At 36.6% G+C, this 13,439-nt stretch overlaps 1 protein-coding gene and 1 long non-coding RNA gene across 3 annotated transcripts; one reads left to right on the top strand and one right to left on the bottom strand.

Moving 5' to 3' along the window:
* The first annotated feature begins 715 nt into the window (after positions 1 to 715).
* Positions 716 to 11,788, top strand: LOC116298062 (heat shock 70 kDa protein 12A). Of its 2 annotated transcripts, none has more exons than XM_031706407.2 (5): positions 716 to 859; positions 1,237 to 2,435; positions 3,440 to 3,661; positions 9,471 to 9,642; positions 10,521 to 11,788. In XM_031706407.2, exons 2-5 carry the CDS (start codon positions 1,290 to 1,292, stop codon positions 11,627 to 11,629), a joined length of 2,649 nt encoding a protein of 882 aa, XP_031562267.2. In that variant the 5' UTR covers positions 716 to 859; positions 1,237 to 1,289; the 3' UTR covers positions 11,630 to 11,788. The 2 variants fall into 2 exon arrangements, with proteins under 2 accessions (XP_031562267.2, XP_031562268.2); XM_031706408.2 differs by having other exon boundaries at positions 716 to 1,153.
* LOC116298065 (uncharacterized) lies at positions 4,808 to 5,800 on the bottom strand. The gene is made up of 2 exons (XR_004197298.2): positions 5,458 to 5,800; positions 4,808 to 5,350 (listed from the first exon to the last, which is right to left on the bottom strand). It is a non-coding gene; the product is annotated as an uncharacterized LOC116298065 (long non-coding RNA).
* Positions 11,789 to 13,439: the final 1,651 nt, after the last annotated feature.

The raw sequence follows: 13,439 nt of genomic DNA, 5'->3' as shown, positions 1-13,439 counted from the left end.
TTGAAATACAGAAAAGCTCAAAAAAAAAAAAAAAAAAAAAAATTAAATATGATGTATTTGCTCTAGGACGAGTCCTCTCAAACCTGCTAACTTTTTTTTTTTGACTCAGTTGTGTTACTTTTTATTTTGGGTTAGTTTTGTATAGATTTGGTACAGAAATATTTGTTCACTGGTAGCCCAGCAATATTTACGAGAGTGATAAGCCGATTCATTATTACATACAAATAACTTAACAAGTGAATTTGTTTAAAATTGTTTAAAAGCTCTATTTTTTCTGAAAAATGGCGACTTTGATCACAGTACTTTGAAGCTTACATTCATAACTAGAATTTGATTAATGGTGTTCTTTACGTTAGTCGCACAGGAAAATAAAGAATAGAGTATTAAAGTTTTCAATTTTTTACCAAAAATTGACTGAACTTCAAATATTCAGACACTGTTACAGATGGCAGAGTTTCTGTCGACTGAAAGGTCTCTCAGTGGTTTATCTCAGTGGCATTTGAATAACTCCAGGGCATAAATTATTGAATACTACAAAATTATGCTTCCTTGAATACATCACAGGTTTTGGAGTGCTACCAAATTCAGTTAATTTGAAGTCGTAACATCTCAGCTCTTAGTCTTTCTGTAAAAGTGATATAGTTTTTTATTATTGGATTACCCACTGGAAAGAGCTGTCGACAAAGACAAGCGCAGCGTGATGCCAATCATTGGCGGCTTTATTTAAATAAACAAGCGCTTATAATTGCATTCCTTTTCGAAAGCAAATGCACATTTCCATATAGCTTATTAGTGTCATTGAATTCTCTTAGCTGTTGTGAGTGTTTACGACTGGACTACATAGCGTTGGCAACCAAAGGTAAGTTGAATGTTTTTTCGCCATTAGACCTATAAAATAAGAGATAAGCGACTTCTAAGAAACGAAAAATAAAACAAATTGACGTATTAAGGTCAAGCAAACGTGGACTCGAGTCAGTAAACTCTCTTCTCTACACAGTAGCACTTGGACCAAACAAAATTAATTAAAATCCTAAGAAATTGAGTGTATGTGAGAGAGGAAAGTTATGAGGACTTGTTGAAACTTGTTCTCTCTTGACATCTTGGCAACAGCTGAAGTGGGTTCTTCTCAACTCATCAGAAGTCTTAAATTAAGGTATTTTAAAGACCACCACTAGAGTATTGTTTGTAAACACTGTCTTGTGTATTAAGTAAGAGATCCCGTTTATTTTATTATAGGTATTCCTTTTGTGATTCTAAACTAGCACACGACCCTCGCTCGTAGAAAACTGATGGCTCAGTCGGAAATGAAAAGGGGAGTAGAGTTTGTGGTAAATGTTGAAAACTGTGTTGATGATAAAGAGGAGGACGGAGATCAGTCTAATGAAGAATTTACTGGATCGTTAACTGAGCAAGAATTACAGAGAATCAAGGAAGAATTAAGATTGATTGATGATGACGGCGATGATAATCACTGCTCATCTGATAGCGAAGCATATGGATCTACTCCATTTGATAGCCCTTTGACGGAAGCTGAACGCAAGCTCTTGGATGAGTTCACTCTCGGGACAACGAGTTCGTTTCCCCGTAGCCCAAGCACGTCTCGATCAGCATCACTGGCTGAGGTAGCTGACTCACTTATCAAAGATCTCGAAAAATACACCGCGACCCACACCCTCGAGTATAATAACAATTACGATTCTGATCAGTCAGATAAAGATGATTTAGATGACTACACACAAAACCGGAATAGAGGAAAGGAAAGCCGTAATGATAGTGATCTGGGATCATCCCTTTCCATGGCTTCTGGGGTTGACGGATTAGAAAAGCTGGTTGAAGAGCTCGCTCTACGAACAGATAGCAAATCCATAAAGAATTGCAATAGCGATACATCTACATTATCCATGGATTTACAAGAAATTCAAAATGGCAGTGAAGTTGTTGACGAACTCAAGAGCTTGGGATCAACACCTGATAATAACGCAAAGAGTGTAGTTAAAGAGAAGAAGTCAGATGCTGCACAAGTCGATCATTCACTTGAGATGGATGTTGATTTCTCCGCCATCAGCTCTCGTTCTTCTTCAATCCAATCGGGTTCAATTCCTGCGTCTGTAGACTCGGGGCTTCCAGTCAACGATGCTTCTACTGGACAACATCGGTATTTCGTAGTTGTTGCTATTGACTTTGGGACAACATTCAGTGGTTATGCGTTTGCCTTTACTCGAGACCCTGAGAGCATCCATATCATGAGACGATGGGAAGGTGGAGACCCTGGGGTATCCAATCAGAAGACTCCAACAACACTACTATTGAGGCCTGATGAAACTTTTCACTCATTTGGTTTTGGCGCTAGAGATTTTTATCATGATTTGGAACCCGATGAAGCACGCAAATGGTTATACTTTGAGAAGTTTAAGATGGCTTTACATACTAAAAAGGTAAACAAACCAACAAAAGCCGAGAGGCACTTAAAAAATTAGCACATCTTCAAAATCTGTATAAAAAATGATATTATTCTTGCTAATAAAAACATTAATTTCTCCAGTCGGTTGAACGCCGTAGTCAAAGCACAATTTTTCTATAGCAACCCGATGTGCTATCCAATCATGCAAGAGGCTTTTCAGATCAATCAATTTTATATACAGTCTAGAAACAAAGCCGCAACCAGGGGGTGCACCCCACTCCCGCCATCAACTGTACAAGCAGAAGGACTGATCATTCATTTCCTCATTTTTTGCTCCTCGAAATCCTTGTAATTTTATAGCTCTTGTTAAGGTGATGGTTATTAGTTTAGAAATACTTTCCTTTCCATTGGTGCACCCAGCCTGCAAAACACCTGGTTTTACATCCATGATAAACTAGCCGCTTTCTTTCAATTACAATCGGTTACAATCGGTTTTTATTTTTGGAAAGATTCCTTATCTTTTTCTGGAAGTGTTTTTGCGCTTGAAATAACGCTAATGATAGTGCTTTAATCGTATTTCCTTGGATTTAACAGTGTTTACTTCACGCGACTATATTGGTATTAAAACGTAATGATTTTATTTTTACTTTACGCCTCATGCAAATTGATCTTACTTCAACAGGTAGTTGTCTGCTTTAAAAAAAAACTCTTTTTTTCCAAACAAATATGAGTCACTGCTTCAAACTCGGCTATATTATATTTTTCATTATTATAAGGCTTGTATTTTCTTAAATGTAATGTTGACACTTTCAAACCCCCGACAAGCGTTTGGTCAGCGACGGCAAAGAAAAAGCTTGGAGACCTAAAAAGCCCAATTTTAGTTTTCCTTTTGGCTTTAGATATCGTATTTTATATTATTGTGAAAAAAAGGATGCATATAAGTTCATGCACTCGTTTGTATTTCTATGTTTTGTATTTATTTGTTAACGATTGATTGCTGTTTTATTTATGCATGCCTTCTTGATTATTTATCGACAGAATCTCAATAAAAATGTCGAAATCAAAGCAGCAAATGGAAAACCTATAAAAGCCGTTACAGTATTTGCACATGCTTTGAAATTCTTCAAAGATCACGTAATCGAAGAGCTGACAGACCAATCAGCGACGCAAATTCTTGAGGAAGATATCCAATGGGTAATCACGGTACCTGCTATTTGGAGGGCTCCTGCTAAGCAATTCATGAGGACTGCGGCTTATGAGGTATGTCACTTGACCACTATTAACCAGCCGAAAAAATACCAGGTGTTTGCAATATAACTAATTATTTTCCCCGTTCAGTTAAGCTACGTATTGTTTCCACATTGTCTTCTATTAAAGACTAGACAGTGCGGTATTTCAGTTTTTTCTTTTCTAGATCGTGTTCACAATCTATTTGCAAAACGTTTTATGCTTGTACAGGTTTGACTAAAAACTGGCTCGACATTTAAAAAGGAAGATTAATATTTCTCAGAATGTAATTTTGCAATTCCCGGCATATATATCATCATTATTTAGTGAAGTATTTTTATGAGAATAAGAAGAGTACAGAGCACGAAAACAACTACACTGGAAAATCCGCTGGCATAATTACAACGCCGACATTATATTCGACCCTATTTGCTGTATTATGTTCTGCACATTTCGTTATTAATCCTATAGTGAAGTTGTCCCTTAACAGATTAGTTTTTTGATATTATTGGACAACAGCTAAATATGTGTGCTCGAGTTCCAAATATTACTATAGAATAGGCAACTCGACACTTATTAATATATTTAGGCCATGCCGCCAGTATACTCTTTTCCGGAAGATATGATTCATGAGTACTTGATATTTGTTCGATTTTTCTGCTGCACCTGCAAATGCAGTTCAACGACCCCATAGTCACTTCCATGCATTGTAGAGTGACATTTTTCATCTTGTTCAATAACCATATACCCGGGCGCAATTAATATCGGAGGGCTTACAAATGAACGACTTTGCATCACAGAGATTTCTTAACATGTATGACTCTATCAATACAACTGCTATCAGAAGACCAAGCAAGAAACACAACATCACAATCACCCTGTTTGTTAGCCTGCGTATCAAAACCCTTAGCTTTGAAGTTTACGTTTATATTTCTTATGTCGCAATTTGACCTGAGTTGGAATTGTGCCAGTACTGAATATGAGCCTTCCTACTCGGCAGTCCACTGCCTTTTCACTATTCGATAATTTGTTGTAACTTCATTTATTTTATATGATAGAAATCCTCCTTTAAAACACCTTATATATGACATTGGTGCTGATCTAGGTGGGATATCTCCGCTAGCAGTCTTGCAAGAAGTGGCATGAATGAACTCTGCCTTCAGAAGAAATACAATGAAGTTTGGTTTTGCATCCATGCGTGTTTTATTTCTTACATGTACATGAAGCTGCCACTGATTTACAAAAAAGCTCAATCTTGTATACATTTTTCAACATTTGCAACAATAGATACATTTTCGAATTAGAAAACAACTACGTTTTTTCCTGTGCTCGTGCTGTTCAGTTTTAAAAAAGCGATTGCTGACAATCCGCGGTTACATTAGTCTTAAAATCACATAAAGCCATTTCGATTAGATTTAGATACGATAGCTCTATAAGATTGTATTATTCTATCGGCGGATCCACTTTTCATGGTGCTGCTCGACGCTATTTCAGCTTTGAGAAGTCTTCACTTCGCTGTGGAACGACGCAGTAGCCATATTTTGTGGGAAATGGAGCAAACAGGTACGATCCAATCTGCTTCTGGCCAGAAGGATTGAACAGTTGCTTAAGGAGAAAGGCTTGTATTAATACCACGATCCCACCAAAGAAAACTTCAACCAATACCATGATGATTATTGCGGAGACTTAACAAATGGTATTACATCTGTTACTTTGCAGATACTACATGGAATAGATGGTATATAATTTGCATTCATTGCGATATTATAATTGTTCGCATGTTATATATTCATTTCTTAACTACGTCGATCAATTTGATCACTACCAACCTTTTATTCCACTTTTGTAACAGCAAAAGTGTATTAACGAGAAAAGCAAGTAATATCGAGCTCCTATTGCATTCGGCTGTTACGTTTTTGCTGACTTTGAAGGTAGTAGGGATAAGGAATGATTTCTCCCTTGCAAATATTTTTTAAAAGAAACGTTTCGACGGCCAGTGCAAAAATTACACTTCCAGCTACAATAGCTTCCACAATCATGTTTTTTTGTTCGAACACATGCAGAATCTGTGAATATCATAGATTTAGTTTCTCGTTTTATAGGTTAATTTTCAATATCGAAAATAATTAATAAATAAATGGTTATCTATAGAATTATGTGGAAAGTGGTTTGAATCTTTGCCAAGTGTTATGACAAACAACTTTAAAATAAATTGAACTGTAATTTATACCCCGTCAGTCATTCTGCTGATTGAATATGGATTGAGCACGTATAAGAACGAGAAAGAGAGCGAGAGTGAGAACGAGAATATGAGAATAAGAATATGAGAATGAGAATATAATTAAGTCGAACGCCCCCTCCCCTCCCCTGCTCTCACCATTACTGCCACCAAAACCAAGATTATGCGGGAGGTATTCTTTATTCGGTGATATAAACACATGTCGATTAGCACTAGTATACAAGATACGAATTAATAATTTTTTTCTTACGAAAATCTACTGAGTAACATGATATTTTGCCTCGTTTTCTGTGCTAAAATCATTGTTTTTTTCAATTCCACATCAATTCGTTTGTATAAAAGATTCACTTATGTCTTTTTGAAAGCAACGTACTCAAAAAAATTTCAATGACGCACTTGCCAAGCTTTTACCATCCTATGCAGTCGTACTGAAGCCGTTGTAATTCAAAAAACTCCAAAGTTAATTCTTCCAGTTTTAGTGTCGTCCATGAAGCCTTGTTCTTCACAACAGATAAGACCCTCTTCCATACTTGTATATTTCAATGTTTTGCGCTTCTTTTTCTTGTTGTTTCGGACTGCGCTTACTACACAATAGTCTTTTTAGCATGTAGATATTTATCAAAGTTATCATACCAATCGTTCCCAGTGCAACCACTTCTACCACCATCACTTTGAAAAGATCTTGCCATACAACAAGGGAATGATCATCGACTAGTTCCAGTAACAATGATAAAGTTCTAGTATGTTTTTTGGAAGAGCATAGTATGTTTTTGTATAGTGATTGTTTATTTGTATAGATGTATTAAATAATGTATGGGATTTGCTGGTGGTTTAGTTTTTAAAATATTCGTTGGCGAAAACCCAAAAATAGCTTCAGCGGCCTGAAATATTAGCGTTAATGAAATGTTAAATTCGTTATGAAAAACTAAAAATCGAATTTTGTTGCTGCTCAAATTTAACTACACTAGATTTGTTGATAAACTGAATTGTGCTGCTAACATGTGAATAGACATTTGAAAGATTTTGAAAGATTTTGATGATTTGAAGTATTTTTTCTAAATGAAATCATATCAGTAATGTGACTGTGGTGTTTTGTCAGTGCTTATTAGAGGTGCAGATATTTTTGTGACCTTAATTTTAAACATATAGCGGCTAGACCTAACCTAGTAAAAACTTACTATAGTAAATTCCTAAGATTTTGTTAAAAAACCCATTTTGCCAAAGCAAGTCTAGTAAACATCCATGTTCACCTAAGAACAAACTACCCGATATTATATTATAACACCCTGTTATAAAACCCCTAATAGTATTTTATGATAGTAGCATTCAGTATATTCATATTGCGCATTTAGAAAACGATCACTCTTGAAGTCTTGAAGTCCGTCTTGATATCCGCCATTCGGTCATGGTCGGTCAGCGTACAGGGAAGTAAGCGTTAGAATACGGGATCAGAGTTCCTTTTTGTCCATCCTTTTTTTCGGCGTTACCTTTGTCTTGGCTCAACTTCTTTAGTAAGTAGATATCAGCTAAAGTGAGTCCTGTGACCAGGGCTCCAAGAAAAAACATTTCCAGTAGAGGCATGTTTCGATCAATAATGTAACATTCAGCGTGGAGTTTTTCTGACTATGAGGACTCCTTATACTAAGATGACGAGCCTTGATTTTGCTCTTCGCCGTATCATGATACATGCGATACATGTAATTCACAATTTGCCCACGTCAGTGTTCAATAGGAGTTAAAAGTGTCGGTAATGCCTTAATGTACTGAGCATGCGCGAATAAAAAATACCAATATCCATTGTCATTTGATGCCAACTAAATAATCCATTTTCTTTACTGGCTGCTAGCCATTTAACGTTTTTAATATTTGAATGGAAGTGCAAGCACTTAAAACAGATTTTACAAAACCAAAAGTTAGTTTTGAAATTCTGGGTTAACCTGAGTAAGCATAGCGCTACAGCCCTAAGGGGGGAGGGGTAAGAAACAGCATGCAAACTGTGCATTTTCCCTCAGTTTATTAAAGAATGATAGAAAAAGGCACTTCTTGTGCAATCAAATTATTTCACTTCATCAGCAGGAGGTGTTGTGTATGGAAGGAGGAGAGTATTAAATCATCGGCTTTGTCGCCGCCTCTTTTGTTATCTCCACCACTCGCCTTGAAAGCAATAAAGTAATATAGCTAATTAAAAAACGTGTTCACGAACCATCGAACATTCAGTTCAACATTTTACAACAAATATACTATAATTGAAATAATAACAATTGGCTTGGACAGTACGATGTTCCTGAATCCATCCTCCAGCAGACGACAAACCATATGCTATAAAACTGTCTATATTATTTATCCATAATGTTTCCTCTAACACCCCAACGAATCTAGTCGTTCTCTGTTATTATTTGACTTCCAAAGATCGATAACAAACACAGAAAACTGGCGTGTTTCCCATCTTAGTCTACGTTTTGGAATCGTCTTATGTACCATCTTTTATGTGCCCGTACCGAATCGCAACACGTACCATACTTCCACTGTAATCCAAACACCACGAGTCCAGACATCAAAACCAGTACAAAGAACACTACTTCAGGCATGATCAAATTCTTCACAGATCCTGATCTGGATGTCTTCTGTTATTATAATGATGCAGTACGTACTACAGCTGATGATCATGTAACATATATCCTATTTCTAAAATTTTAACACTAGAAAGTATGGAATTTTTTTTTGACAACTTGCATTTAACGGCCTTCACAGTGCAAGAAGGAAAAGGTTTTGCTAATATAACATAATCCATTTATTAGCCTCTGACGTCATATTTAACAAATGTCTCTATGGCAACGAATACAGAAAAAAGATTTACATCTATTAAACTTTGTACTAATCTGCATGAGCTAAAAATGTTGCGCAAGGCATCAGTAGTATGAAAATAAAAAGATCATTGAACGCAGTTGTATAGGAATTTAAAACATTTCATGACTCTTCAGGCAAGGGTATTAAAACATCAATTAATTGAAGGGAAAAGTAAAAGTATCCGCGAATTAGGGGAGCAAAAAATTCTGAGCATCACATTTTGACTTAAAGTAATATTTATTATAATTATATTCGATATTTTTTTACCGTATTTGTCCTGCTAACAGATAATATAGAAGACTTCTTTTATAAACTTTAAACCTAAAAGGTATAGACCACTCAATGAGACTTCCGTTGTGAAATACTTCGTTTGGTGCAACAGATTTAGTCGAAGCCTCGTGAATGTTTAATATTTGATTGCAATTAATACAGCTACTATTTAGATCTTTAACCGGCTTCTTAAAAAAAATAAACACCTTGACCACATCGTCTATATAATGACCACAGACCCTTCCATTCACTTCCATACAGCTCGTTCTTGATCAATATAATGACATATAAAACACCTGCGTTTATTTATCAAATAATTAACATAATATGAACCTTGAACAGTTTTGTTGATTGTATTATCTTAACAGTACTTACCGGCATGATGATTGGCTTTGTTAACCTCGAAAAGTAGTTCGTGTTACAGTGCGCCTGCAGCCCTATAAACTGAAAAGTCTTAACCTATGACTATGTTTTTTGACTGATTAGGCTGGTCTTGCCACGTCCAACGAACCTGATCGAATTCTGATTGCTCTTGAGCCTGAAGCAGCATCAATTTTTTGTCGAAAGCTGAGACTCCGAGACTGTGTGTGGCAAGAATCCAAGAGACGATCTACTATTTCATCAAGCACAGATGAGCAAATTGAAGAGGAATTTCAAGGTACGTTTTTTTGTAGATTAGTCTTACAATACGAGCATAAATATCAGTAGTAAATAAATAAATAAAATAGGGTGAGAAGGCCATGAAAATAGATATTGTAGCAAATAGCTCATGTGCTCTTGTGTTAATACTGAATCGAATCCAAAAGGATCTAAAAAGATGACTTCAAAAGTGGATTAATGCAACGGACATTTTGAAATGATAGAAAAATGTAAAAAAGTCTTTTTTTGTATGAGGTGGGAATCAGTAAGTTCCAGTGGAACCCACGTTAACCAACAGAAACTCAAAAATTCTATTGCACTTGGCGTCAATTAAGGCCTATCTACCACTGTACGCATTATTTAGCATACTGATTTTTCAGCAACGGAAGCATTTTAGAGAAACCTTATCTTCAGCTAACCCCCTATATGTGCATGATGCACTTCGATTTGAAGTGGAAAATAATCTACTTTTTGTTGTGCATTGTAAATCTTCCCGGCTATTTTTGTGCAAATTTCTTGGAGCAAAGAAACCCAGCTAAAAAAACATGGGCTTTCAAGACACTGAGTCAAGCCCGGTTGAGGAGTTAAGTGAATGAGAGTATACCTGGATGCTTGGGTGACCGTAAGTTCATACCTTCTGATACCTGAATAGATATAGAACCGCCTTGATGCTTTTACTCGCAGTTCTCTATCGCCGATTCCTGTCTACTTAAATCTTTCACTGGGCAACAAGAACCATCTATAGCAACAGGTTCAGTTGGATGTAGTACCACCCTCTTGCCTCAGCAGTGATTAAATAAATGAAAAACACTTAAGATTACCAGGCAAAAATACCATAAAGCTTTTTAATGAACGCTAAAACCCATATAATTGAAATGACTTTTTTTGCCTTAACAGACAAAACACGGTACATGGTGGTTGATTGTGGTGGTGGTACAGTAGATCTGACAGTCTATGAGCTCAACACTAAAGCAGGTACATTAGAGGAGCTTCACAAAGGAACAGGGGGAGCATGTGGAGCTACAGGTGTCGATCAAGAGTTTGAAAACCTCCTTAAGAAAATCTTTGGTAAAGAATTTATCGACCAGTTTAAGTCGAAACGTCCGGCCGGTTGGGTTGATTTGATGATTGCGTTTGAAGCCAAGAAAAGAACTGCCAGTCCCAACAAGGCCAACCCTCTCAATATTTCTCTTCCATTTGTATTTATCGATTATTACAAAAAACACAAAAGTTCGACAGTTGAATCAGCTGTGAAAAAATTTGGAAGTTCTAAGATCAAATGGAGTTCACAAGGCATGTTAAGGGTTGCTCCTGAAACTATGAATGAACTATTCGCCCCAGTCTTGAAGCAGATTATTCAACACATACGTGTTTTGCTGAGCACCCAAAGTGTATCTGATATTGCGTACTTGTTTCTCGTTGGTGGATTCGCTGAATCACCACTGCTACAAACTGCTGTAAGAGATGCCTTTGGTTCACAAATGCGAATAATTATCCCACAAGACGTCGGTCTCACAATTCTTAAAGGAGCCGTATTGTTTGGTTTAGACCCAACTGTCGTACGTGTTCGTAGAGCAGCAATGACGTATGGTGTCGGTGTACTCAATCGATTCGTGCCTGGAAAACATCCCAAGTCAAAACTGGTGAAGAAAAATGGCATTGAGTGGTGTACAGATATACTTGATAAATACGTTATTGTTGATCAAGCTGTTAATCTGGGAGATAAAGTGACAAGAAGTTATGCGCCTGCAAAACCTGGTCAAAACTACACCATCATAACGATTTACAGCTCTGATGAAGAACATGTAACTTTTGTCACAGATTCTGGGGTGAAAAAATGTGGTCAGTTGAGAATTGAAATGCCAGACATGAAGAACAATGATCCTATTAAACCGAGAGAAATCCAAGCTTCGATGGAATTTGGTAACACAGAAATCAAAGTTAGCGCTGTGGACGTATTATCTGGGCTGGATGCAAGGGCATCAATAGATTTCCTAAGTAATTAGACCTTGAATGTTCATATAGAATGATTCTTTTTGTTATTTATGTCATAGAGTGTGCCTTTGTGGATTTTTTTATTTGAAACGTTATGCTTCAGTCGTGGAATGCCTGAATTTTTTACACCACACCACACCACACCACACCACACCACACCACACCACACCACACCACACCACACCACACCACACCACACCACACCACACCACACCACACCACACCACACCACACCACACCACACCACACCACACCACACCACACCACACCACACCACACCACACCACACCACACCACACCACACCACACCACTACCTAGTTCCTATATGAAGTGACATCAAGGCCAAACTCAAGTGGGTTGTTGGCGCTTCTTGTAATACAAGCTTATTCGCTTTAAACCTAAATAAACCCTGATATCGAAGATTCTTTTAAAGAAAAGAAATGTATAAATTGTCTTGTCTTCTATTGTCGTTCTATTGTTTCTAGGACATGAACTTAGTACCTTTATTTGGTTGTCAAAGCGAGGCGAGGTCCTCGTAGCTGTTACCGTACATCTGTAGGTTGTGTTATTTATTGTTCTGATTTCAAATATTAATCTTGGGACCGTAGAAATTTGAAACGATAACGACTAGATATTAAACAAAAACTTGAAGAAGTTTAGTAAATATTGGAGGAGGAGAAGAGGCTTTTGACGAAAGCTCTTATTTAAACCAGTTGGCGATTTAAGTCCCGGAGTTTCCAGCCTTGCAATTTTTACTACGGGGGAGAAACATTTTTCGAAATAAAGCGAAATTACGGCATAAACAGCTTTGATATCAACTCCCAGTGGATACATAAAGGTTTGTAAACATTTGTCAAGCTTTTAGAGCTATAGGGAACGTGCTTTTTCCAAAAGTACTTACAGTGCAGGTACCCAAACCATAAACACTTCTAGGTTTTTAAATATGTTTTGAGTCATCCAATCAGAAGCCAGATCCATAAGGCTTCAACATTTTCCCACGCGATTCCAGAGTCCCTTGTATTATTATTGTCGTAAAAGTTTACTTTAAATATTTTAATTTTTTATTATTATCGAAATGTGACGACCAATTTGAATAACTATTTTTAGTCTTTTCACTGACTAGCAACTGAATAGCCTCGTGTTCACGTAGAAAAACAAAAGCGTTTTCACATGTATGAGGGGCTTGTCAGTCGCTGGTCAGTGCAGAACAAAATAGCTATTGAAATTGGTCGGAATATTTCAATTCGGTGTATTATTAAGTGTATCAATTATTGTGAATAACAGCTACTTCGTCAATGAACTATATGTTTTATTTGTACATGTTTTATTTGTGTAAATTATTGAAAGTTTGCACTTACAGTTTTGCATACTACAACGTTTTGATATTTATCAGTTCATTAGTTCACATGAAGTGAGCTTAAATTAAAACATCTAAAGACTTGCCGCCGTTTGTCGTGATTGGATGGCGCATAAAAAAATGCTTGATTCCTTTGTTTCATTGAAGAGCATTGATTGGATAGTCATGGGAAAAATGTATTTTGAAAAAATAACAAAACATTGATATGTTCATAGTTAGAGTGTAAAAGCCCCTCGTGTTTTGGGCTGGCGTCAAAATTGTCGAGGTCGCGTAATGATGAAAGGCGCTGTAACAGTTTCTTGTGGACTTTCTTCATAATAAAAAATAAATAAATTCTACTACTATTATTCGAGCATTATTTTGCGATGATACGCATGACAAATTGCAAATCACATGCTGTGAAAGCCTCAATATATCTAGCAGTTTAACGACCGTTAATCAAAGATAATAACATGATCTTTTT

This window comes from Actinia tenebrosa, unplaced genomic scaffold (assembly GCF_029948245.1).
Source record: "Actinia tenebrosa isolate PJP-AT-01 unplaced genomic scaffold, QUT_ActTen_1.0 PGA_scaffold12__29_contigs__length_12842862, whole genome shotgun sequence".
NCBI lineage: Eukaryota > Metazoa > Cnidaria > Anthozoa > Actiniaria > Actiniidae > Actinia > Actinia tenebrosa.
The sequence above is the reverse complement of the archived record's forward strand: the minus strand, read 5'-3'. Positions and strand labels throughout refer to the sequence as shown.